Source organism: Aethina tumida, chromosome 1 (genome assembly GCF_024364675.1).
Source record: "Aethina tumida isolate Nest 87 chromosome 1, icAetTumi1.1, whole genome shotgun sequence".
NCBI classification, from domain to species: domain Eukaryota; kingdom Metazoa; phylum Arthropoda; class Insecta; order Coleoptera; family Nitidulidae; genus Aethina; species Aethina tumida.
The window spans coordinates 38,012,723-38,039,033 of record NC_065435.1 but is presented as its reverse complement, the minus strand read 5'-3'; the positions used below and the strand labels follow the sequence as shown (position 1 = coordinate 38,039,033).

Genomic DNA, 26,311 nt, shown 5'->3' with positions numbered 1-26,311 from the left:
AAGCGTTTATTAAACCCATTTTAAATACAATAAGTTGATAATTGAATGCACAAAACCCAATTATTGAAGTATGTCACATTAAACAACTATATTATACAATATATTATACAATAACTTTATAATTTACAATTATCCAAAAATACACATTAACACATTTCCGGGGCATTTATATACAAAGGTAAGTAAAATCCCTTCTATATATTCTATATATTTATTAGAAAGTAATCAGTAATTGTACCCTGTACTCGCTTTCAAACTTATTAGATTAAACTATTAAACGGACATGTACCATACTTATTTATATTCTTTGGTTGTGTATGAGCTAAACATGTATGTATGTATGTATGTAGTATGTATGTAAATATGTGGTATCATAGTATCGTATAAATATAATTAACCAGACAATTATAGACAAATATGAATGAAACACAAATGAAATTTAAGCGCAATCTATGTACAAATATTCGTCTTTAAATCCCTAAGCTGAATAGATCAATATCAAACACTTTTATATTTACAGATCCATTTAGCTTGAAGCTATAGAAATATTATTTCGATGCTTTACACCTCGATGAATTCGGACAGTCGTTCATGTAAATGATCAAATTACCGACAAATTCAAAATTGGGTTTCCTCTTCAGTCCTCTTCTTCTTTTTAGTCCTATTATGATACTGCAATGGAAAGTATTAGATTAGAATAGTTTAAATAATGTATTAAAATTTTAACAATGTTGCTCTATTTCAATTTTATTGCTAAAACTATTAGAATTCGTTTGTTCCAATTGCAATACAATAAAATTCGACAATTTCATTTGGATCATAAAGTTGGACGTAGTTAAATATTTTAAGGACATCTTTAGAATCTAGCTAAATTGTATGATGTATGTATGTATTAGTAAAATAATATTTTATACAATTACTTAGGTAATTATTTTTTATATCATTAAAACAATAAACATTAAAAATATTCTTAAAACTGAAATAAATTAAATTTAAAACATTTAATGTAACAAAGTTAATTGGGCCCGACATATTGATTGTTTTACTGTCATTTTGAATTTATTATAATTTTATTACGAGTACAATTAACTATTAAACATATATGAATAATCAGTCGATAATTAAATTTTATTCATACTCGTACCTGATTATATGTTAATTAGGTGACAATTTTTGGTGTTCATATTAATGATTTTTCAACATTTCCATTTTTTTATTTCTTCATCATCAGCGAAGGTTGAAATATTTGTAATTGAATAACGTTCAATTTACCTTAAAAACTTGATAACGTAATAATAATAATATTTCTCGTACTTTAATTTTTAGCTAAATTGGTTTAAAACAGTTGCAATTGATTTTCCACATTTTTTTTCCAACAAGTTGTTTCAGAGCACATACGCATTTTTAATGTTTAACATAATCTACAAATTTTTCAATTTGTAAAATATATATGTTGTAAATTGTAAAAATTTTTAATTTTTCAATATATAAATTTCCAGCGGACTAAATTCTCTTTATTCATAAGAGTAGAAGAGAAAGAAATTCATGTTTATGAGAGTTTGAAAGGGACGAACGAGTCTAAGGACTCGTAGGCGGTTAATTTTTTAACCACGAAATATGTTAAAAATTGGATTTTTGATGTTTTGATAAAGTGTGAACTGACAATTATTATTTTTATACGTACATTTAAAAATATAAAATATCAACATTTTTACATCGAAAGAAAAAGATTTTATTTTCAACAAAATATTATTTCAATATCCCTAGTTTCAATTTTTTCTATGCTCCTAGATTACACTAGTCTACAAAAAAATTATAATTTTTTTACATTGATAATAAAATTTTCAGCATTTTTCAGCTTTCAGCAAATTTTTTGTTATTTATTTTATACTGACAAACATGATATTCATATCTAAATTATTATATTTTATTTTGATTTGAGAACAAATCTTGATTTATTTACTTTAATTTTTGAAAACTGTTACTATCAAAGTTTTACAAATGAATTAAAATAAGAAAATTAATATACAAAGTAGAATAATATAAAAAATGCACTCTTTATATATTTATATTTCTTATATATTATTTTCGATTTAAGGTCAAATTTCAGAGAGTCAAAATGTTTGAGCGTGAATCAGGTCCATTATTTGTTGTCATGCAACATGTCGTATGCCGCATGCCACATGTCGTATGCCGCACGCGACATGTCGTATGCCGCACGCGACATGTCGTATGCCGCATGCCACATGTCGTATGCCGCAGGCGACATGTCGTATGTCGCAGGCGGCATGTCGTATGTCGCAGGCGACATGTCGTATGCCGCATGCCACATGTCGTATGTCGCAGGCGACATGTCGTATGCCGCATGCCACATGTCGTATGCCGCAGGCGACATGTCGTATGTCGCACGCGACATGTCGTATGCCGCACGCGACATGTCGTATGCCGCAGGCGACATGTCGTATGTCGCAGGCGGCATGTCGTATGTCGCAGGCGACATGTCGTATGCCGCATGCCACATGTCGTATGTCGCATGCCACATGTCGTATGCCGCAGGCGACATGTCGTATGTCGCACGCGACATGTCGTATGCCGCACGCGACATGTCGTATGCCGCATGCCACATGTCGTATGCCGCATGCGACATGTCGTATGCCGCATGCCACATGTCGTATGCCGCATGCCACATGTCGTATGCCGCAGGCGACATGTCGTATGTCGCACGCGACATGTCGTATGCCGCATGCCACATGTCGTATGCCGCATGCCACATGTCGTATGCCGCAGGCGACATGTCGTATGTCGCACGCGACATGTCGTATGCCGCACGCGACATGTCGTATGCCGCATGCCACATGTCGTATGCCGCATACCACATGTCGTATGCCGCATGCGACATGTCGTATGCCGCATGCCACATGTCGTATGTCGCATGCCACATGTCGTATGCCGCAGGCGACATGTCGTATGTCGCACGCGACATGTCGTATGCCGCACGCGACATGTCGTATGCCGCATGCCACATGTCGTATGCCGCATACCACATGTCGTATGCCGCATGCGACATGTCGTATGCCGCATGCCACATGTCGTATGTCGCATGCCACATGTCGTATGTCGCACGCGACATGTCGTATGCCGCACGCGACATGTCGTATGCCGCATGCCACATGTCGTATGCCGCATACCACATGTCGTATGCCGCATGCGACATGTCGTATGCCGCATGCCACATGTCGTATGTCGCATGCCACATGTCGTATGCCGCATGCGACATGTCGTATGCCGCATGCCACATGTCGTATGCCGCAGGCGACATGTCGTATGCCGCAGGCGACATGTCGTATGTCGCACGCGACATGTCGTATGCCGCATGCGACATGTCGTATGCCGCATGCGACATGTCGTATGCCGCATGCCACATGTCGTATGCCGCATGCCACATGTCGTATGCCGCATGCCACATGTCGTATGCCGCACGCGACATGTCGTATGTCGCACGCGACATGTCGTATGCCGCATGCCACATGTCGTATGCCGCATGCCACATGTCGTATGCCGTAGGCGACATGTCGTATGTCGCACGCGACATGTCGTATGCCGCACGCGACATGTCGTATGCCGCATGCCACATGTCGTATGCCGCATGCGACATGTCGTATGCCGCATGCCACATGTCGTATGCCGCATGCGACATGTCGTATGCCGCATGCCACATGTCGTATGCCGCATGCCACATGTCGTATGCCGCAGGCGACATGTCGTATGTCGCACGCGACATGTCGTATGTCGCACGCGACATGTCGTATGTCGCACGCGACATGTCGTATGCCGCACGCGACATGTCGTATGCCGCACGCGACATGTCGTATGCCGCACGCGACATGTCGTATGCCGCACGCGACATGTCGTATGCCGCATGCCACATGTCGTATGCCGCACGCGACATGTCGTATGTCGCACGCGACATGTCGTATGCCGCATGCCACATGTCGTATGCCGCATGCCACATGTCGTATGCCGTAGGCGACATGTCGTATGTCGCACGCGACATGTCGTATGCCGCATGCCACATGTCGTATGCCGCATGCGACATGTCGTATGCCGCATGCCACATGTCGTATGCCGCATGCGACATGTCGTATGCCGCATGCCACATGTCGTATGCCGCATGCCACATGTCGTATGCCGCAGGCGACATGTCGTATGTCGCACGCGACATGTCGTATGTCGCACGCGACATGTCGTATGTCGCACGCGACATGTCGTATGCCGCACGCGACATGTCGTATGCCGCACGCGACATGTCGTATGCCGCACGCGACATGTCGTATGCCGCACGCGACATGTCGTATGCCGCATGCCACATGTCGTATGCCGCACGCGACATGTCGTATGCTGCATGCCACATGTCGTATGCCGCATGCCACATGTCGTATGTCGCACGCGATTTCCACAAACTTCATAAAATCTTTAGCAGAAAATAATGCTTATTTTTAACACATAACCTAATGAATTGACAGTAAAATAATAATAATATATTTAAATTATAAGTTATATTTATCATTAAATATTTAAAAAATTTTGATATATAAACATGAAAATGTGATGAAGGAGACATAAATATATAATATTTCAGTCTTTCAACGCTTTAAAAGTATAATTGTTAAAAAATTATTCGACATTAAAAAAAAAAATAAAATAATAGGAATACTGACAATAACATATTGATCCCAACAATTATAGATAAATTTATTTATCAAAGAATTATTAATATTTCAAAAATGTATCAATTTATTTAATTTACTATAAATCTAAAGGTTTTTAATACAATATATTGTTTTTATTAAAATTACATATTAAACGTTTGGATTTAAAAGACAAAATAAATTCAATTTTTTAGATAAGAGTGAAGAAGATAGAAAAATATATTTACGAGAGTTTAAGTTTAAGAACGAAAGATGAAAACAGCGAATTGAGTCGATTAAGTGAGCTGTGCATTTTTCAACTCTCGCCACATTCAATTGTTAATTATTAGAATTACTGTTTTGAAGAGGAGATGGGGTAAAAGTTGAAGATTTGATTTTGATAGTGTATACTGATAGTTATAAATTCTTTTCAAATATTTTCTATTTAAGTATGATATATAGTATTTAAATTTTCTTCACACTTGTTAATTACATTAATAAAATATAATTTTAAATTTGTTAAATTTAAATATTTACTATTAACAACAAATTACTTTAATAACCTAAATTTTCAATTTATTTTATACTGCTAAAAAATTGATATCAATATTAAAAGTTATTATTTTTTCATTTATTATAATCTTTGTAATTATACGATCAACTTTTGATATATTTATCCTAATTAGTGAGATAAATTGTTGAAAAACAATTGAAATTCTTTAACCGTCCACGTCTTCCTCATCAATTTATTTTAGAATATTACAAACAAATTAAATTCATATAATCTGCTAAACATAAGAAAGTAAAAAACCAAATAAGTTTTTTGACGAATAATTAATATTTTAAATAAAATTCGTTTAATTTATAGTCAATATAAATTTGTTAACTAAAAAATATGAGTACAAGTCACAATTTTTTCTTTCTAATTATATGTTTTTAATTTTTTAATTATACATTTATATATACACTTTTTTCAAAATATTGTATTCTTCAATGCATTAAAAAATATATTCAAATATATTGAAAGTTAATAATAGAGTAATAGAGTAATTACTCTAAAAAAAAAATATGAAAATAAGTAGTAAGTATAAATATATTTTTATTAAGTTTAATGAAATAAGACAAAATAAAAATTGCATTTTTATGTCGTTAAATATTAGATTTTATTCATAATAAAATATTTAGACAAAAAATTTAAAATTAATTTCGTCTAATAAATGTAATTTCATAATTTAAATGGTAATTTTGAGTAAGTTTTGTTGCCACTTTGTTTAAGATAATATATTAATTAATTTTAAGAAGTTAAAAGAAATTATTTTCATTTTGATATAACCATTTAAATATGCTTCCAATAATTTAAAAACTTTTTTATGTAATTTATAATATTTTATATTTATAATTGAATATTTTAAATTTTTTAATATATATGACAGGTATATTGTGACAAGTTTGATGCGTTTGTTCGTGTACGAAGACTGAACTGACTCGATTCAAATTAAATGTATTTATGTAATTTTGCATTTGTCTCCGTAAGAGTGACAGAGCGGAGAAACAAATACATGTTTATGAGTGTGCGAGAGTGAGGAAAGTAGTGGTCGGTGGACACACTTTCAATTATTATATGCTAGAATTGCACCTGCACTTTTGGAAAGGAGAAGGGGAAATTTTGCGTTTTTGATGTCTGAGAAGCATTTGAATTAAGGTTTACAATTGCAGTAACAGTTAATATATTGTATTTATAATATATTCAAGTATGCATTTTATATATTTGTGTCATTAAACTAATAACAATTAATTAATTTAAACTAACTAATGTACATTAGTACTTAATTATAATAATTAATTTTAATTATTTCGTATATTCATGTTATAATATTTAAATTTTACTTCATACTTATGAACACAAAAATATAGAATTGTTTTCTACATCTCATTAGTTATATTAATGTAACTTTTGATATTTAACCATTTATTTTTAACCATAAATTATTTTTATTTGCACTTTAATATTGTAATTATTTATTTAATACTGACAAAAAGATATTAATGTCAATGTTAATGATTTTTTTATTTTCCATTTATTATAATGACTGGAATAACAAATTGTTGTAAAAAAATAAGAATTTTCCCTTCAATTTATTTTAGATTACTAAAAACGAATAATAAAGTGGAAAAATACAATTTTTACATAGACATAAAGAATCATTCCTGTGTATTTTTAACATCTCATACATAAAACACTACACTACACTACACTACACTATTTAATTAACAGTCATTCTAAAATATTTAAATTAAAAACTTGTTCAATTTACTTTTTTTCTATTTATAATTATATATTTTTCATTTTAATTTACAAATGTGACAATTTAAACGCACAACTGTGTTGGTTTACAAAACTGACTAAACAAAATTCTCTCAATTCGATTCGAAATATTAATGTTTACATTTGTTTCCATAAGAGAGAAAAAGACAGAAATACATATTTACGACAGTATGAGAAGGACAGACGAAAGACGAAAACGGCGAATTGTACGGTTAAGTGAGTTGTGCATTTTTCAACGGTCGACACATTCAATTGTTTTTTCTTAGAATTACTCTTTTGGAGAGGAGAAGGGGTAAAAGTTGACGATTTGATGTTGCGCAAACATTTCGATCGCGTGTACTGATAATTATTATTTGCATATAAATTTTTTTCAAATATTTTCTATTTAGGTATGATATATCGTATTTAAATTTTATTCACACTTCTTAAGTACACTTATTTAAAGCAAAAATATGATTTTACATTTTAAACAATATTTAAATATTTATTATTAACAACTAATTATTTTAATAATTTTTAATTTTCAATTTATTTTATACTGATATTGATATCAATATTAAAAATTATTCTATTTTTCATTGATTATGATCTTTGTAATCATACGATCCAACTTTTGATATATTTATCTTAATTAGTGAGATAAATTGTTGAAATACTTTAACTGTCCACGTCTTCCTTATCATTTTATCTTAATGTAATAATATTACAGACAAATCAAATTCGTATAATCTGCTAAAAATAAAAATGTAAAAAAACACATAAATTCTTTTGATGAATAATTAATATTTCAAGTAAAATTTGTTTAATTTATTGTCAATATAAATTTTTTAACTAACAATTTTTTCTTTCTAATTATATGTTTTTCATGTCAAATATCAAAGTTCATATTTGTCCCCATAAGAGAAAAATATACAGAAATACATATTTGCCAAAGTTAGAAAGGGACAAAAAATGAAAACAACCGATTCTGTATCAAAATCAATTGTGTATTTTTCAGCAGAGAGAAAAAAAAGAATCAACTCAATCAAGAAAATTTGATGTTTCGTAAACGTTTTTTACTTTCATCGTATTTAAATTATGATTAAGTATTTCATATTTGTTTATCATTTTCTATATTTAAATATTTATTTTTGACCACAAATTATCTCAATTTCCTCACTTTTATATTTTGATTATTTACAGTTACATACAATAAGAAAATTGTTGTCAATGTTTCTAATTTTATTATTTTTCGTTTATTATAATTTTGATATATTTAATTTAATTTAATTTAATTTACAACATACATTGTTGGAAAACAATTTTAAGTTTCTTATGTCTGCTCTTTCCTTATCAATTTATTTTAGAGTACTACATACAAATCAAAAATGTAAAAATAAAAGACGGAGTGTAATGGTTTGGGTTAAAATTTAAGTTGTTATAAGTATTGTTATTGCTAGATATATTTAAATATGTATTTAGTATTATATGATTGTTATTATATATTGTTTAGGGATTCGAGTTAATTAATGAAATATTATTTTTGACTGCCACTGTTACAATCATTTTTGTTCAAGACTGTAACAAGTTTGTAAGAAGTTCAGATTAGTGGTACGAATCCGAAACTGTAGGATTCGTTCTCTTCCGTTTGAGCTGTCGAGTAGATAGGATGTGTGGTTACTTAGAAAAAACCAAGGTAGGAGTTTTTACATATTTTTTGTTAATAATGACTCATTTTATACTAATATCTGTGTTTGTTCTGTTTGTTTAAATGTAGAGCATATTTTCTTAGTTCAAATCTGTCGAAAAGTAGTCGGTGTAATGTGGCCAATTCACTGCCATGTTCTGTTTCCAGCATATCGTAATTTGCAATCATTTCATCATTGTTCATGTCTTGTTTATTTAGAAACAATATGATCTCGTAAAATAGTTTTTCTCAAGTACAGATTTCTGAAGTCCTAGGTGAGAGCAGTATAATTTAGTTTCACTATTTTAAAGTTGTTATGTTGTTTCTTAGGTTTTGACGTACGTTGAACGTTGATGTTTTTTATCCTTTTTTTATCAAGTATGAGTAAGTTGTTCATGAAAAGTTGTGGATTATGTGTGTCGTAGTCGATAACTGATGAAAAGACCTTCCTTTCAATGATCTTCCAAAATGGGGACCAGGAGGAAATTGGCTTCAGTATTCGATTAAATTCATTTAATTTGATTACTTATACAAATAATTATTATGAGACACATTACAATGATATTGTCACATGTGGAAAGTGTTTATTATTGTTTATAGCAGCATCATATTTGAATAAGGAAATGTTGTATATATATATGTTTAGTAGGTTAGTGACATCCCCACCACCATCCCCATCCACATCCCCATCCCCATCCTTAAAGATGGCCCTTAGCGTTGAAGTTAGAATAAGTGTTTCCTTCCTATTGTTAGTTATTTATTAATAAAGTATTTTGTATATATTTAAATTCTGTGTTTATCTGAGCTACTCAATTATTTTACATTACAGGTTATTAGGTTCCCATGGTGTTTCTATAAACCATGTATTATTCTTATTTTTCTTGTAATTACAATCTTAATTTATTGGTGTGCTCATTTAATATATTTTATTTTACAGATTATTTTCATTTTTAAAACATTATATTTTTATTCCTTTGGTAAGATCATTTTTAATTTATTGCTAGTTATTTTTTAAGTTATTTTACTTTCTAGATTATTTGGGTGCTGTATTTTTACTACATTACATTTTTATTATTACCATTATTTTTTGGTAAGTACAATCTTAATTTATTTTATCATATAGATAATCGTATTGTATTTAATTAAAAATATATTTTTATTCTTTTTTAACTTGTTTCCAATTTATTGACAAATTTTATTTATTTATTAATTGTGTTGTGTTTTTTATTATAATATATATATATATATATATATATATATATATATATATATATATATATATTTTGTAATATGTTATATTAATGTTATTATGTTATATGTTATATTAATGTATTATTTTAGCATACTTATTCGACTTAAAGATTTATAGATAATATATTTCTCTACATATTCTTGTTTAAGTTATATTTAAGTATTTTATATTTGTTTATCACTTTCGATATTTAACTATTTATTTTTAAACATAAATTATTTCTATTTACCGACTTTAACATTTTAATTATTTATTTTAGACTGACAACAAGATGACTGATGTCAATGTTAATAAGTATTTTATTTTTCGTTTATTATAAACTTTGCAGTGATATATGAATAAATCAGACTGCTACAAAATCAAAAATGGAAAATTAAAAGACAGAGAAAATTTTCAGTGCTGCCTATTTTTAATGCTTTATACACAACACAACAATTTATTTAATTTACAATTGATCTTAAGTGTTTAAATTATAAATTTATACCACGACGATTTTTGTATTTATAAGTAATTATTTCATAATTATTTATGGTATATTTGAATTTTCTTCTATAAATATAAAATAAGACCTGTTTACACAAAATTGTAGAATTTTTTTTCTTCATCTAACGATATTTAATATAATTAAATATAATTATTTAATTTAAACAATAAATTATTTTAATATCTCGACTTCCATAATATAATAATATTTTAATTATTTATTTTACACTAAAAAGAAAATATTGATGCCAATATTAACATTTATCTTATTTTGTTTTTTCCACTAATTTATTTTAGACTACTACAAACGAATCAGAAATAGAAAAATTAAAAAACAAAGTAGTCATTGGTTGAAAATAAACACAACTGATTACCAAAATTATCTGTTCGACTCAAAAATCAAAATAAAACAAACAAACATTTGTCTTCACATATTTATGACAGTTAGAGAAGGACAGAAGACGAAAACGACGAATTGTACGGTTAAGTGAGCTGTGCATTTTTCAACGGTCGACACATTTAATTGTTTTTTCTTAGAATTACGCTTTTGGAGAGGAGAAGGGGTAAAGTTGAAGATTTAATGTTTCGCAAACATTTCGATCGTGTGTACTGAATTATTACTTACATATAATATTTAAATTTTCTTCACACTTGTTAATTACAGTAAAACAGTAAACATATAACAATATTTCAATATTCATTATTAACAACAAATTAATTTAATAAGCCAAATTTTCAATTTATTTTATACTGTTAAGATATTGATTTCATTATTTTACTACACATTATTCTATTTTTCATTTATTATAATATTTGTAATCATACGATTAACTTTTGATTTTTCAAACAATTCATAAAAATACAATATTTTCAAAAAAAAATTGTTAATAACGTAATTTTTTTCACACAATTATTTAGTATTTAATTTAAAATTAATTTTTCTCTCTCTTTCTCTTTTATTATTATTATTATTTTTTTTTTGTTCAATTGATCAAGACAAGTTCTTCATCATATCTGAAACATTTTAAAAAAATATATATGAAAAAAATATTAATTTTTTCTATATAATTACGCTTTTCCCATCAATTTATTTTAGATTACTAAAAACGAATAATAAAGTGGAAAAATAAAATTTTTAGATAGACATAAAGAATCATTCCTGCGTATTTTTAATACCTCATACATAAAACACTACACTTTATTTAATTAACAGCTACTCTAAAATATTTAAATTAAAAACTTACTTAACTCAACTTACCGTTTTTCTATTTATAATTATAATTTTTTATTTTAATTTATACCCGTGACAATTGAAACGCTCAACTGTGTGGGTCCATAAAACTGACCAAGCTAAATATTTCATATTTGTTTATTATTTTCGATATTTATTCATTCATTTTTAAACACAGTTTATTTCAATTTGCACAGTTTTATATTTCAATTATTTATTTTAGACTGACAACAAGTTATTGATGTCAATTTTTTTAGAGTTCTACAAACGAATCAAAAATAGAAAAGTAAAAGACACAGAAAAATCTTTAGCTGAATATAAAGAATCACTTCTGCCTATTTTTAATGTTGTATATATAAAACAATTTATTTAATTCACACATTTAAATTAAAAATTTGTATCACTTATGGTGTTTGTATTTATAAGTGAGTGTTTCATAATTATTTACGTTATATTTGAATTTTCTTTTATGGATTAAACTAGTTTACAGAAAAGTGTAGAATTTTAGAATATTACTGACAAATTAAATTCATATAAACTGCTATAAATAAAAAAGTAAAAGACCAAATAAAATTTTTTGATGAATAATTAATAATTCACAATTTTTTTTATATAATTTAATTTATTTCTATTCGACTGAGTGACTAAATTCTCTCAATTCAATTCAAATATCAAAGTTAACATTTGCCCCCATAAGAGAGAAGTAGAGAAAAATACATATTTGTTAAAGTTAGAAAAGGACAAAAAATTAACACACCGTCATCTTTGTATTTAAATAATGCTGATCTCTGAAATATTTTTTATTTTTGTTCCAAATTTGTAAATATTTCAACAATAATAAAATTTTCAAATGTTTATATAATGAAATTTAACTTTTTGTTTAAAAAACAAAATCATAATATTCCAAAAATATATGATATAAATAGAAAAATAAACTGACGCCAACGGATATCTCATAAATTTTGAGTAAGTTTAGTCGATAATAAATATAACTTCATCTGTTTATGGTAAAATAGAAATTGTTTAAAACAGAATATTAAATAATATATATATTAAATAATATATATATATATAAATTTTTCGATTTTTTATTGTTCAAAATGGGTGGAGACGTGACCCTGAATAATTACTTAATTATAATAATTAATTTTAATTATTTCGTATATTCATGTTATGTTTAAATTTTACTTCATACTTATGGATACAAAAATATAGAATTTTTTCTTACATTTAAAAATATTAATATAATTTTATGTTTTTAATAATTTTCGATATTTAACTATTTATTTTTATCTACAAATTATTTCTATTGCCTACTTTAATATTTTAATTATTTATTTAAGACTGACAAGATATTAATATTTATTTAATTCATAGTCTACTTAAAATTTTTCAATTAAAAATTTATACTACTTTCGGTTTTTGTATTTATAATTACATATTTTTAAGTTTAATATCCACCCGTAACAATTTAAACGCTTGGATTCGTTGGTAAACGACTGATTAACAAAATTATGTATTCGATTCAAAAATCAAAGTTGTAAGAAGGAAATAGACAAAGATACATATTTAGAAGAGTTCGAGAAAGACGGAAGACAAAAACAGCGAATTGTACGACTAAGTAAGCTGCGAATTTTTCAACGGTTGCCACATTCAGTTGTTTTGGTGAGGAGAAGGGCTAAAAGTTGAAGATTTATTGTTTCGCAAACATTTCGATAGTGTGTACTGACAATTATTATTTACATATAAATTTTTTCATCCTATTTTCAAGTATTTCATATTTATTTGTGACATATTAGAATGTTCTTATTATAATCACTATAAGGACGTATGAACAAATTTTGGTATATTCTATTTATAATAGTTAAATAACCTAACCACAACCGCAACCGTATATCAAGCAGTGGTAGACCCGGATTGTATCAAAAATGAAACCATAATACTCACGTAACGTAGCCGTGCGAAATATATTTTAGAAGTGTATTTATTGCACTAAAATCTCCCGTTAAAATCAGATAAATCAGTCATCCGAACACAGAACACTTTGGCACATTAACTATAACAGAAAATCCGCGAAACCCGATCAAAACAGCAGCCACATTTGGCTTCGACAAACTGCATTTTGTGTTGGCATCAATGCGTATTGCCAATATTTTTTGGCCCATCACAAAATGATTAGAGCGAAACGGATACACTTATAATACTAGTCCGTGTCTAACTTCCGACTTGTTTAGTTGTGTTCAAATGATTTGCGGACTCTAAATTAAATTGTTTTAATTTTTAAGTTTTACAAGAACAAAACGCGTCCGCGGTTAATAATAATGCGTTAATAATGATGCAAATACATTAAAGGGGTCAAACGAGTTCAGGAGCGATTCCAGGAATCGCAATAACCACCACTCTACTTTTTTATAGGTCGACGGTGAACAAGTGAACTAGCGCAGTTTTAAAGGATTTTAACGAAGAGACGCGCGTCCACCGACCTTCTCCACTTTTTCATTAATATTTACGGTTATTTTAATGGCGCGTTGATTGTTTAAATGTGTCGCGGGGCGTTCCAACTGATTTGTGTGATTTTAAGTTTTAACGGAGCTGTTTATTAGCATCGGGTTTATTAATTTAAATGAGTGAAATAAAATTAGTAATTTGGGAATGCATATTTATAAAGTTGGCAGTCTGTTTCTAATGGCGGAATAGTTTGGTTAAGTGATTTTAAATAAAATAAATGTTCCATCAATTTTCTTCGATTTCTTTATTGTATTCTGCGATTAAATATCAAAATTTCTGAATTTAGTCGAAGTTATTAACAGGGAACATGAGTTTAGGTAAGTAAATATTGTATATTAAGTTGTGTATTGTTTACATTTTTCAAAAGAAATTAAATTTTTAATGGACATTTGCATTTTTTTTTTTTGTATTTGTAATTTCAAAATGTGCTTCAGGCCATTATCTTCTTGAAAATAATGTTTTAGTGGTATATTTTTATCTGAATACAATACCATGTTGTTCTTCAATAGTTCTTTATACATAAAACAATCCAAGATACCCTCTATTCAAAGAAGATGACCCATTTCAAACCCCGAAAAACAGCCTCATACCATTACCGACTTGTCGCCGTCTATAACAGTGAGAATGGTAAACTTTGGGTTAAACTTTTCATGAATAGGTCGCCTTACATATAAAATCCCATCACTACTAACCAGATTAAACTTGATTTCATCACTCCAGGTCGTTCATTTCAAATCATTTCAAGTCCAGTGTAAAAGGGATCTTTTTTGGAGTAGGATAAAATTTGTTTGTCCTGAAATCTATTGGTTTTTCTTGGTCGTTCAGTTTTATTTTTTCCTTCTACATCACCAAATCTTGAAAATTGTTGTAAAACATGCGTTACAATCGATCGATGTTGATTTTTCTCTCATCAGATTGAAAGAACGATACAATCCGTGATTTTAATTAGCAAAGTAATTTCTTTCTACGAGATCTATATTAACTCAGTTTACTTTGGTGTATACTGTAAAACTAAAAATTATTGTTGATTTTGTAGAGATTAGTGAAATTTAGTAAAAAGTTGCTCTACTTTTTACCAGCTGAATATTTAGTTTTTTGATTTGTAGCTATCAGAATTACTTTTTGCTCTGCTTTCTGCCATTACTGTGATGAAATACTTTTATGAATTTTATAGAATAAAAGTTTTAGTAATTTAATTATGGTAATTATAAACTGGTACACCTTACGCCGTTACAGAACGTATATATAAAAACTTAATGTTTCTCCTGAGTGAATTATTTGAATATAAATTCCTTTCAAGTTTAATTTAAGTTTTACAAATATGTCCGAGGTATTTTATATAACATAGAATTTACTGTGGCATTAAATTATTTTAACCAGCGTGTACGTAGTACACTTTATTCAATCTGCCTTTGGCAAATAACTTGTTGTCATAAATTTCTCGCATACTTTTATTTTAATTTACTCACTTGTGAATTTATAATTATTTTCTCTTTGTAATTTATTATTAATATTATCATTATAATATTAATCCAGGGTATTTTGTAATGTTGCAATATTTATTAATAAATAAATCGAGTAAAAACAGTGAAATGTTCATACATTCGAACAAAACTTTTTGTTATTGAACCTTTATGTAGGTATAAATATATTTTGTATTATTATTTAAACTATATACATGACTATGATCAACGTTTTTAATTAAAACTTTGGTTGAAGTATATTTTAATTTCATAAAATATTCAATACATTTAAAAATGGTGAATACGTATAATTTTCAATAAACAAAAATGAAATATATAACCAATTTATATTATGCATATTTTTCTTGAATATTTATTAATTGATAAAATGGTGGATGCGTATTTAAATATTTAATTTTGTAACATATGTAAAACTGATTGTTTTATATTTTGTTCAATTATTCTCATAATATAAAAAACGATTCACAATTTTCTACCGTAGTACATACGTCAAATTAATCAAGTAATAATGTAACAGAGCTAGAAAACCCTCATTTAGGTTTCCATGAAATTTGTTCAGATTTTTTATGGGTTTTCTTAAAACTAGAGTAATTGTAAAATAGTCATAAAATCATTCAAAATTTATCTTCTTAACATAAACTATACGTTATTTTGTTTTTGACATCTGATTTCCTTTCGAACCCTCATAAAGTGTTGAGGGATGGTCGCATAGTGGGTTCGAAGTATAAATGGTTGAAATTAATTATTGAATGAAAATTGCATAGTATAACATCATCGATATCTTGTGTAAAATAAATCGCTCTCTCTCTCTAACCTATTGTAATGAGTCTTTCAAAAAGACTTTGGTTATATTGATTTAACATCTATTTAATTGAATTACCATCGGTAACCCGTTACAGTTAAAACTGTCGAATGATTTAGAGAAATCTGAATAAATATGGTTGACTAGACCACCTTTAACCATTCCATCCATCACTTTGACACATAGTAAGTAAACAATGTTAAGTTGGTTAATGTTAAACAATGTTAAATGAATCAGTGATGGTTCATCACTTGATAATTCATTAATGTATGAACTACTATTTCAAATATTCTTCAGTCACTGAATAAGTTAAGAATGACCAGACTTTAAAATCGAAAGAAAAAGTCTGTTTTTCAATTCAAAATAAGATATCGTATCATGTCCAAATGTAGTTTTGGTAATAATATTGTAATTAGTAACCTGTGACAGATTGATCTGTAACGAATATAACGAAATTTGGTGTATATTGTTTAAAAGTGGAAAAAACTCTCTGGAAAATTCGATTCATTTCTTCTTCTAACAGTTGTGACAGCTAGTCCATCAATTCAGAACTTCCGCTATTCGTATAATCATTGAATAAGAACACACTCATTCTTTGAAAAGTGTCTGAATACACGATATGTTTTTTAAATGTTGTAGACAGTTGACCAGGAATTTGTCTTTCAATTTTGATTTAAAATTACCTCCGATAACCAGTTACAATTCCAATCAATTCAAGGTTGAGTATTTAGAAAGAAACAGACATACCTTTCGCAGTCCGACTCACAATTCCGTCGTGTTAGTCCCGTTCGGCACGACACTGGAAATCGAGAGAAAAAACACACAAACATCAAACGTAGACCGTTCGTGTTTAGTAGTTTAGTAGTTTTTTTTATACGTACGTTGTGTGGATCTCACTGGGCACGTTCGCGGGCCACTTGGCCATTATCTTACTTTTGAACAGTTGGCCGAACGTGGTGCGGAACATGCGGTTCATGCAGCAGTACAGTATGAAGTTGATGGCGCCGTTGAGCAGGGCCAGTATGTCCATCACCTCGCCGTACTTCTGGTAGCACTGCAGGAAGAGCGTCTTGCCCCGGAGGCCGATCAGCAGCGCGAACAGTCCCTGCGGGAACTCGGTGATCAGGAAGAGCATGAGGACGGCGACGAGCATCTTGGTGGTGCGGTCGGCGCGGCGCTCCGCCTTCGACACCTTCTTCTTGGCGGCGCCGTCCTGCGTCAGCGGATAGGTGTCGTAGCCGCGCAGCACCTGCTTCCTGCGCTTCGCCTTGAACAACGTGCGGATCAGCCAGAAGCTGATGAACGTCAGTATGGTGCAGGGGAGCAGTTTTATGAAGACGGCGTAGATCCAGAAGTTGATTTGCAGCAGGCGCGGCTCGTTTTGGAACGCGTCGCTCAGGATGGTGTGGTAGAGGACGAACGTTTCGTTGTTCTCCGTCACGGTGGTCGTCGATATCTTCAGGGTGAAGAACGTGGGCAGGCACAGCACGACGGGCAGGCAGTAGCTGAGCGATATCGCCAGTCTGCATCGCGTCTCCGAGCACAGGATGTGATTCCTTTCGGGGTATCTTTAATTAAATTCCAACGAATTAATTATGTTGAATTATTATGAAACGCTACGACAAAAACACAAAAACACAAAAACACAAAAACACAAAAACACAAAAGCACAAGCAAAAAGGAAAGAAATTCAATGTTCCACGACCTTATTCTAAAATCACCCCTTAACGTTCAAACTTGAATGCGATTTCATTTATTTTCCTATTCATCATCATCCTTACGACGTATAATGACGGAACGAGAATTAGGTTGAATGTTTTCTCAATGGCGAATTAGTTAAATCTTTTTTCAATTGCTCTTTTGCTCTTTTTAAACATGACGAACGATGTTGAGCTCAATCGAAAACTTTTCCTAATTTGCTTAATTATTTTTCATTAATGCCACGACTTTTCTTAAATATTTTTAAATTATTAATTTCTATAATTACACCGATTTTATAATTTTATACCGTTTATAAGGGCTATCATAATGTTTATAATGAAAATGGTATAATTGCCTCATAAAAACGACGTCTCAAATTGAAAGAAGCTGAAAAACAGCAGTTAATTATTTTATTATTTTCGTGACATTTCGTCCGAAATAATTTTACACGAAACTGCCCACACATAATTATACTTAAAATCCTCGATAAACAATTCAATTTGAACTGCCAAAAATAAAGCTTGACTTATTACTATGTATCCGTATAAATATGGGAAAGATTTTATTTAATATGTTAGACAATAAATCACCTATTAGTCAATGATAGTAATTTTTATCTGGATGAAACAAACAAATTTCTTATTTATAACCTAATAAATAAATCATTAGGTTATTGGCAATGTTTTGAAACCTAGAGTTTAATGAATAAATTTGAATTACAGATCAGGATTACTTTTTACAAGATGTATTTGTTGATTTTTATGTTAAATATAATATTTATAACCTTAATTTATATAATAGATAATAAAATAATGAGAGATAATAATAATTGGGCTGAAATTACTCAGTTAGTTAAGATAATATAATGCTCATTTTGTTTAATTGTTCGTGGATAACTTCATATTTCATTTTCTCTAGGAGTCATCATATACATATACAAAAGCAGATATTAAATAGTCTTAAAATCATTCAAAATTTATTTAAAAATATTCTTAACGTAATCTATCCGTTACTTGTTGTACCACGGTGTGGTCGCACAGTTAATCCGAAGTTACATAACCTGCCCGAGTGCTCACGGGTGGACACGCGACATGTTTTACGTGACCGCTTGCACACCGGTGGGCATGATTTAAATACACTAAAAAAATATTTAAAAAATAATATACATAATTTCTATGTGTCTTAAAAATATTAAATACATTTAAAAATGGTGAATGCGTATAATTTTTAATAGACAAAAATGAAATATATAACCAATTAAATTATGCATATATTTTTAAATTAAATTAAATTAATTAATTAATTAATTAATTATTTGTTAATATAGATAGGTTGTTTTAAGCTGAGTTTTAATTAGTCCCGTATTATAAATTTAAGAGCAGTAAAACAGTGGATAAAAATTAACTAATATTTCGATTTGGTGCAAGATGTGAGTATTGTGTGTGATACATCACATTAGTTGAAAAAGATCTGTTCAACGAAAACAAAAGTTAGTGATGTTGAAATTAATTATTGAATGAAAATTGTATAGTCTAACATCATCGATATCTTGAGAAAAATAAATCTTTCCCTTTAACCTGTTATACCGATTTAACATCTATTTAATCGAATTACCATCGGTAACCCGTTACAGGCGGTACTGCCAAACCTAATTACTAACATGATGAATCACTACATTTGGGATGTTAATAAAAGACAATTTGATAAATGTATTCAGTCAGTAAAGTCGTAAAACTTCCACTGATTTGACTTTTACAACGAAATAAAATAAAAGTTACTTTACATACTGCTTCTTAATGTCTTGATCAAGTTTTGTAAAGATTACATATACCAGACAGAATCAGATCAGAAAATACGCATTCGAATTGTCTAGACGGGATGTTTTTATCTAATTAAAAGTAGTAGATTTTTTATGATCATGATCCATGCGACAGATGTCAGCTGAAGAGTTCGTGATTTATTTTAAGGGACGTTGAAAATTAAATTTATACTTGTTTAACACAATCAGAATAAAATACAAGTTTACCCAACATATTATTTACTGAACAATATAAAATATTGTACTGGCGTTGAATTTAACATTTTAATTAATATAATTAATTTTGAATTGAACTTAACTTAATAAATAAATTGAGTTTATTTATTTTACACATATTTTTAATTAATTAATTAGGAAGTTTTTTAGTTAATGAAACATAAAACCTCATTAAACTTTTCGTCAGTCAGTTATTATTCCGTTGGATTATAATCTGACACATTTTCGCTAATATTAATTACGAAATATAAGTTGTGTGTTAATTAAAATTATACTTTATTTTGCTCATTGAAAGTTTATTCCGAAGTGGATTTTTTACTAAATTATCAAAATTTGTATAAAGTTCGTGATGTTATTAAAATGTGATAGAAAATAAGTTAACCGTGGCTCGTTCAGTATTCTTGTTTTTTGTTCTCAACGGTGAAGAAGTGAATTAACGCAGTTTTAAAGAGTTTTTGTCAGACAACATGCGTCTACGATTCTCCCCTCAGTTTTCGTTGCTTTTTCTGTTGCACTCTCCCTCTAAATATAATGTAATAAAAATAAGCAGAAATAAATGAATAGGTGAATTGTGTCGCTTCCAAGAATCGCAAGAAATCGCAAGAACATACGGTAGTTTTCACAGCTTCTTCTATTGTGTTATGTTAATATGTTCTAATTATTTTTATTATTTTTATTATTATATACAGTATAAAAATTAACTTAACCGTTATAAATTTAACAATTACATAGTTAAACAATAAAAAAAAATAAAAGAGTTTAATTTTACTCATGATTATTTGTTTTTAGCTGGCGAAAACTAGATCAACTTATGCTATTTAAAGTTTTATTACTTCAAATAATTTCTAATTAGTATTCTAATTAATTCTACACTAATATAATGTAAAATTTCCATTACTATAAAAAATTAATAATGTTAAATAAATGAAATTTATTTTTTACTATATGAATTGTGTATGTGTGTCGTGTGGTGTTTTATACCTCCCCTTATTGATTTTTTTTGTTATTTTAACACACGAAATTCATCAAATTTTCAGATAAGTTCATTAATTTTTTAATAAATTGGCAACAGTGAAACAATGAAAATTAGTTTCAGACAAGGAAAAAGTAGTAAAAAGCACAAGCAATGCAAAAGTTACTTTATAGGATTTTCTAAAATTTATGAGACTATAAATATTATTTTATTAAAATCGTAGTTGTAAAAAATATTTACTCAATTAAACAAACAATATATATGCATATAAAAAATGTTAAAATGTTATACGTTTTAGGTAATAAAGTTGTGATCAATAATTTTGTCTCATTATCTTACTTCCCATTCAGTTCCTTGAGGTAAGTAATTTTATGACGTTGAGTTTTCGTAATAATTAATTAAACAATCCTTTCAGGTGGGTCCAGAAGGACAGCAAGCAACGAATACAATCTAACATAATTAATGATATTAAGTAAAGAAGAAAATGAGAGAATAAGCGAATAAAAAATATTTTATAGACATCATGATTTTTTTTCAGCAATTGTGAGTGTTTATCATTCAGTTGTACAATAGTCTGCAATACATCAATCACTTCTTATTCTCTCAGTAGCCTTTTTTCTATGAATAATGTATTTTAACATTTTTTACATGTGATCGATGGAGAAGGTAAGGTAGGTTCGACTGAATATATTGTACCATACTACACGTATGTAAATTGAATTATGCCTATTGTCGTTCGAAAACAAATTCCCATTTTTATATTGATTTAAAAATTTAAACAGTTTGTTATATGTGAAAAATAAAAACGAAACAGAAACGAACACGACATTTGTAATTTTCGTACGTCTACCAAACTTTTCCCAATCGGTGATGAAGAAACCGATCGATATTTATTACATTGAAATCTACTTCGCTCGTACTTTAGATTCACTGAATAAGTTAATTATTTTTCTTTTTTTTTTTTAATGAAAAAAATATCAGCATAGCCATGTTGTCACAAATGATCAGATCAATTTGCTGGAAAATTTCTTTTGCTTCTTCGACGAGACTAATTTAAATACTATAAATATTCAATCTCGTACTTTTCATTAATTTTTAATCAAATTATGTCAATTCATCTACATATAATTATTGTTTGAAGACGAGTTTGAGTGTGGCAGCCATAAACTAAATTGCGGTTAGAAATGGTTGTACGGCTGTACGGCTGTATGGCTATAATTCGATGGGAAATAGCTTTATTTATGTATTCCTTAAACCACTCAAATTCTTAATATTAAGGAAATTGGGCCAGTTAATGTATCAACTTCGGCAAACTTTATTACCCCAGCCCAGTTATTTCGGCGAAAAAGTGGATTGTGGCAGGCCAGATTCCGAATAAACATAAATCTCTTTATACGCCACTAGAACTTTATACTTCGGAACTAATCACGATCGAATTGTTTCTAGGTCTAGGACGGGACCGTTTTTATTTTCCTTCTTTCCTTTTCCCTTCCTTTCACTTTTGTTTTCGGTTTTTCGAATTGAACGCATTTCACTCTCTATCTACATTATTATCTACTCTATGTTAAATTAAAATCGATTTTACTTACTCAATTAACTATGATACACAAATGAATAAACACATAAAATTATTTACAGAATGTTAATTTTGTATAGGAATGCAAATCAACTGATATATTCTGTTATGTTCTCTTTCATTCGTTCAACAACCATTTATATACCATAAAAATACATTTTAATTATGTATTGCATCATTTACTTTGTTCACTGCATTTTACAAACATTTTTTCCAGCTTTTTATTCATTTTACGAGTATAAAAAATAAAGCAGTAGCTGTGAAATTATATTAAAGTTTTTCTTAAAATATTCTGAATATGTTTTATTTTGATCCCTAATATTATTTAATATTTTACTTTTTATATATTTAATGCCAGCAATTTAAATAACTAGATAAAATCTACTTTGAATGTTATTACTGTTTTAGTTACTGAATATGAAAATCGACGACTACGACGACTAAAATGAAGTTATGAGTTTTACGATGGTGGACCAAAATTCAGGTTTTTGAAGATGCAAATTAAAACTGGCTTTGACATAACAAAATTGTATTATTTAGTAATTTGTTTTATTAATTTTTATTTTTATAAATTTAGATTTATAAAATAATAATAAATAATTATAAAATTATTTATAAAATTAAAATTGTCTATAACGTTTAAAATACAATAAAATAACATACTGTCAATTGATTAGGAGTATACAGTATTGACAGAAATTAGAATTAAAATTCAAATAATTTTTATCCCTGTTATTATATTCAAAAGAATGTATATTGAAAATTAACTTTCCTTTATAACTTTAACAATTTCATAGTTATATAATTATATATATATATAAGTTCGGGATAGTAATGGCATTTTTTTTTATTTCAAATTAAAATCATGGAATCAAGCTTCGGTGACGCATTAAATTATCTGTAATTAAGATATACTGACATTTCTGGTAAATTCGTCAAGTATCATAATTGGTAGATTTAACAGACAATTTTTGTATTGTATATCTCAAAATTTACTTGCAATATGGTTATGTCTTAGCTAAAGATAATTTAGTATACGTACAGTATAGGCAGAAAGTAGAGCAACTTTTTTAAAATTCATTTTATTTTTGTAAAAATACAAATTAGTTAAAAAACAACAATATGTTTATCAAATATCATATTTGGTAGATTTAAAATATGCTAATGTTCAAAAAAATGTATATTGAAAATTAACTCTTGTTTAACAAAGTATGGCATTTTTATTCTGAATATGTTTTAATTTGACCATTAATATCATTTAATATTTTACTTATTATATATTTAATGCCAGCAATTTTAATAACTAAATAAAGTTTGAATTATATTACTTTTTTAGTTACTGCAAATGAAAATTGACGACGACGACGACGACGACGACGACGAAAACTGCCTTTGACATAATAAAATTGTATTATTTAGTAATTTATTTATAACATTTAAAGTACAATAACACAACACAATGGGTAATGTAAATTGATTAGGAATATTAACCAGAATATATGTGGATATGGAACACTGTACATTCTATTAATTGATGATTGATTAATTACTGATACGGCAAATGTATGTTCAATGTCATATTTTCATATTTATGAATGAATTAGTTCTTACCCTATAGCCAGGAACCTCCAAACGGCGAGGGTCAACGTGAGACAGATAGAAATGGTGTGCAGCACCTGGGTGGTGTGAATGTGAAAGATCATGAACACCGCTCCGATGTACGGAAAGTCGAACTTCTTTTTCAAATCGATGTGATAGTAATAGGCGAACGGTATGTACTCCAGCATGAGCATCATGTCGGCGAACGCCAGTGCCGTGAGGATGCGGTTGACGGGGGCGCTGGCCATGTCCTTCCTGGTCAACACGGCGATGTTGGAGATGTTGGCGAGAGTGCCGAACAGGCATACGGTTATCGCCACGTAGGGGTGGTAGTGGTCGCCGTACGTTTCGGCGATTTGCTCCAAGTAACCGCCGCAGTACAGGTTGTCGTCGGACGGGTGTGGCGTCGACGTCGACGTCGTCGTCGCCATGGACATGGACATCGTGTTCGTTATGTTGGTGTAGGAGGCCATCTTCTCGATGATCAGTTGCTCGACGTCTCCGTCGCTCAAATTTAGGTTCAGTTTCTTGACTATATCCCGGAATTCCGTCGGATCAACATTGAGCATCATCGACGGGCGGTGTGGCTGCGTCTAAGTCGTTGACTGGTCCACGTCGTGGTTCAGCTTTCCGTACATCCTAACGGGCATTGCTTCCTCGACTCAAGACAAAGCTGTAATTTGAAAAGTAACGTTAAATCAATTTTTTGTGTCCACGTGGATTGTGTGTGTATTGAATGTGTTATTATAAATCGTCAATCTATAAATGTCTGACCGTAATTGGTGCAGCACAAGTTCCATTTATTTTGTTGCGTGCTTTTGACGACGTCGACAAGGAAGGGAATGTATTGTACGGGAAGACAAATATAGTGCAAGGGGAAAAAGTGACAAACACATGTGTGGGGAATATCGCCATTCGTCAGACTCGACGAACGTACCTTAAATAAATATTTAACATGAATAATTTATGTTCGCTGCAGCTCCGAAGGTTACACACTTTCGACATTGTTACTTACCCAAATCGTTAAAATTAATCCAAAATTAGGAAGGAATGAATAATAAAAGAAAAAGTGAGTTCTCCAAAAATATTTGTTATCAAAAGAAAGAGAGAGAGAAATTAAGAGTGAAGTTAACGTTTCCGTGATTACCACGAACAGACGTACTAAATTAATTACGCAAAGCTAAACGTAACCAGAAAAGTTACGCTTGGAAAAACATATTGTCCATGTTACTTGATATACGAAAAAAGCTTTTGATTGTCGAACCGGAAAACGAAAAGAACAGTTCAAAGAGCTACACATTTTTCCTTAAATGGAAAACCGTAACAGAATAATTACATGCATACTACGTAAATAATATATTTTCCTATTTTCAGATTAAGAGAAATCGAATGTGTTTTAGATTTATGGTTACTCGTGGCATATTTCTCAAAGGGTATCTGTTGCTTCCATAAATCAACATTCAATATTTATTTAACAAGCTTAATTACAAACTAAACCTTGTTTATTCAGTATCACTTCCAGTGGTACGGCACTGCTTGTTCCTGTTACCAAAAATTATTATTATTTTTATAATTCTTATTAACCTTTAAGCAAATCTGGTCTCACCCGTCCGAATCTAGAGAGAGACTGTGATTATATTACTTTATTTTACATTTCCATCTTCGTTCATTTCTTATAACTAATCTTGCACATGTGTTTGTGCAAATGATAGTAAAATCGAACAAAATTTATTTTAAAGTATACTTACCTCTAATCTACCGATTGGGAAATCTTTGATCCTTCTCAATTTTGATAGAGACATCATGTACAACAGGGACAGTAAAAGATTCCCACTACGAAGCAAACTTGCAAACTTCTCTCAAAATTCAAAGGCAGATCAAACGGTTTTCCATTGGTATACGTTACTTGATTTTTAACATATGTGAATATGTGATTTGTTTTCCTCCCGAGTGGATTACTTGAATATAAATTCCTTTCAAGTTTAAT

At 29.7% G+C, this 26,311-nt stretch overlaps 2 protein-coding genes and 1 long non-coding RNA gene across 3 annotated transcripts; 1 reads left to right on the top strand and 2 right to left on the bottom strand.

Annotated features, from left to right (window-relative positions):
• Window positions 1-45: 45 nt before the first annotated feature.
• LOC109599357 (G-protein coupled receptor dmsr-1) lies at window positions 46-24,975 on the bottom strand. Its single transcript, XM_020015345.2, has 4 exons — window positions 24,337-24,975; window positions 17,322-18,008; window positions 17,188-17,239; window positions 46-672 (listed from the first exon to the last, which is right to left on the bottom strand). Exons 1-3 carry the CDS (start codon window positions 24,894-24,896, stop codon window positions 17,203-17,205), a joined length of 1,284 nt encoding a protein of 427 aa, XP_019870904.1. The 5' UTR covers window positions 24,897-24,975; the 3' UTR covers window positions 46-672; window positions 17,188-17,202.
• Window positions 2,144-4,432, bottom strand: LOC126265428 (uncharacterized). The gene has a single exon (XM_049966970.1). It carries the CDS (start codon window positions 4,430-4,432, stop codon window positions 2,144-2,146), a length of 2,289 nt encoding a protein of 762 aa, XP_049822927.1.
• LOC126266444 (uncharacterized) lies at window positions 8,651-21,704 on the top strand. The gene is made up of 5 exons (XR_007548809.1): window positions 8,651-8,689; window positions 9,618-9,657; window positions 9,713-9,770; window positions 21,448-21,508; window positions 21,565-21,704. It is a non-coding gene; the product is annotated as an uncharacterized LOC126266444 (long non-coding RNA).
• Window positions 24,976-26,311: the final 1,336 nt, after the last annotated feature.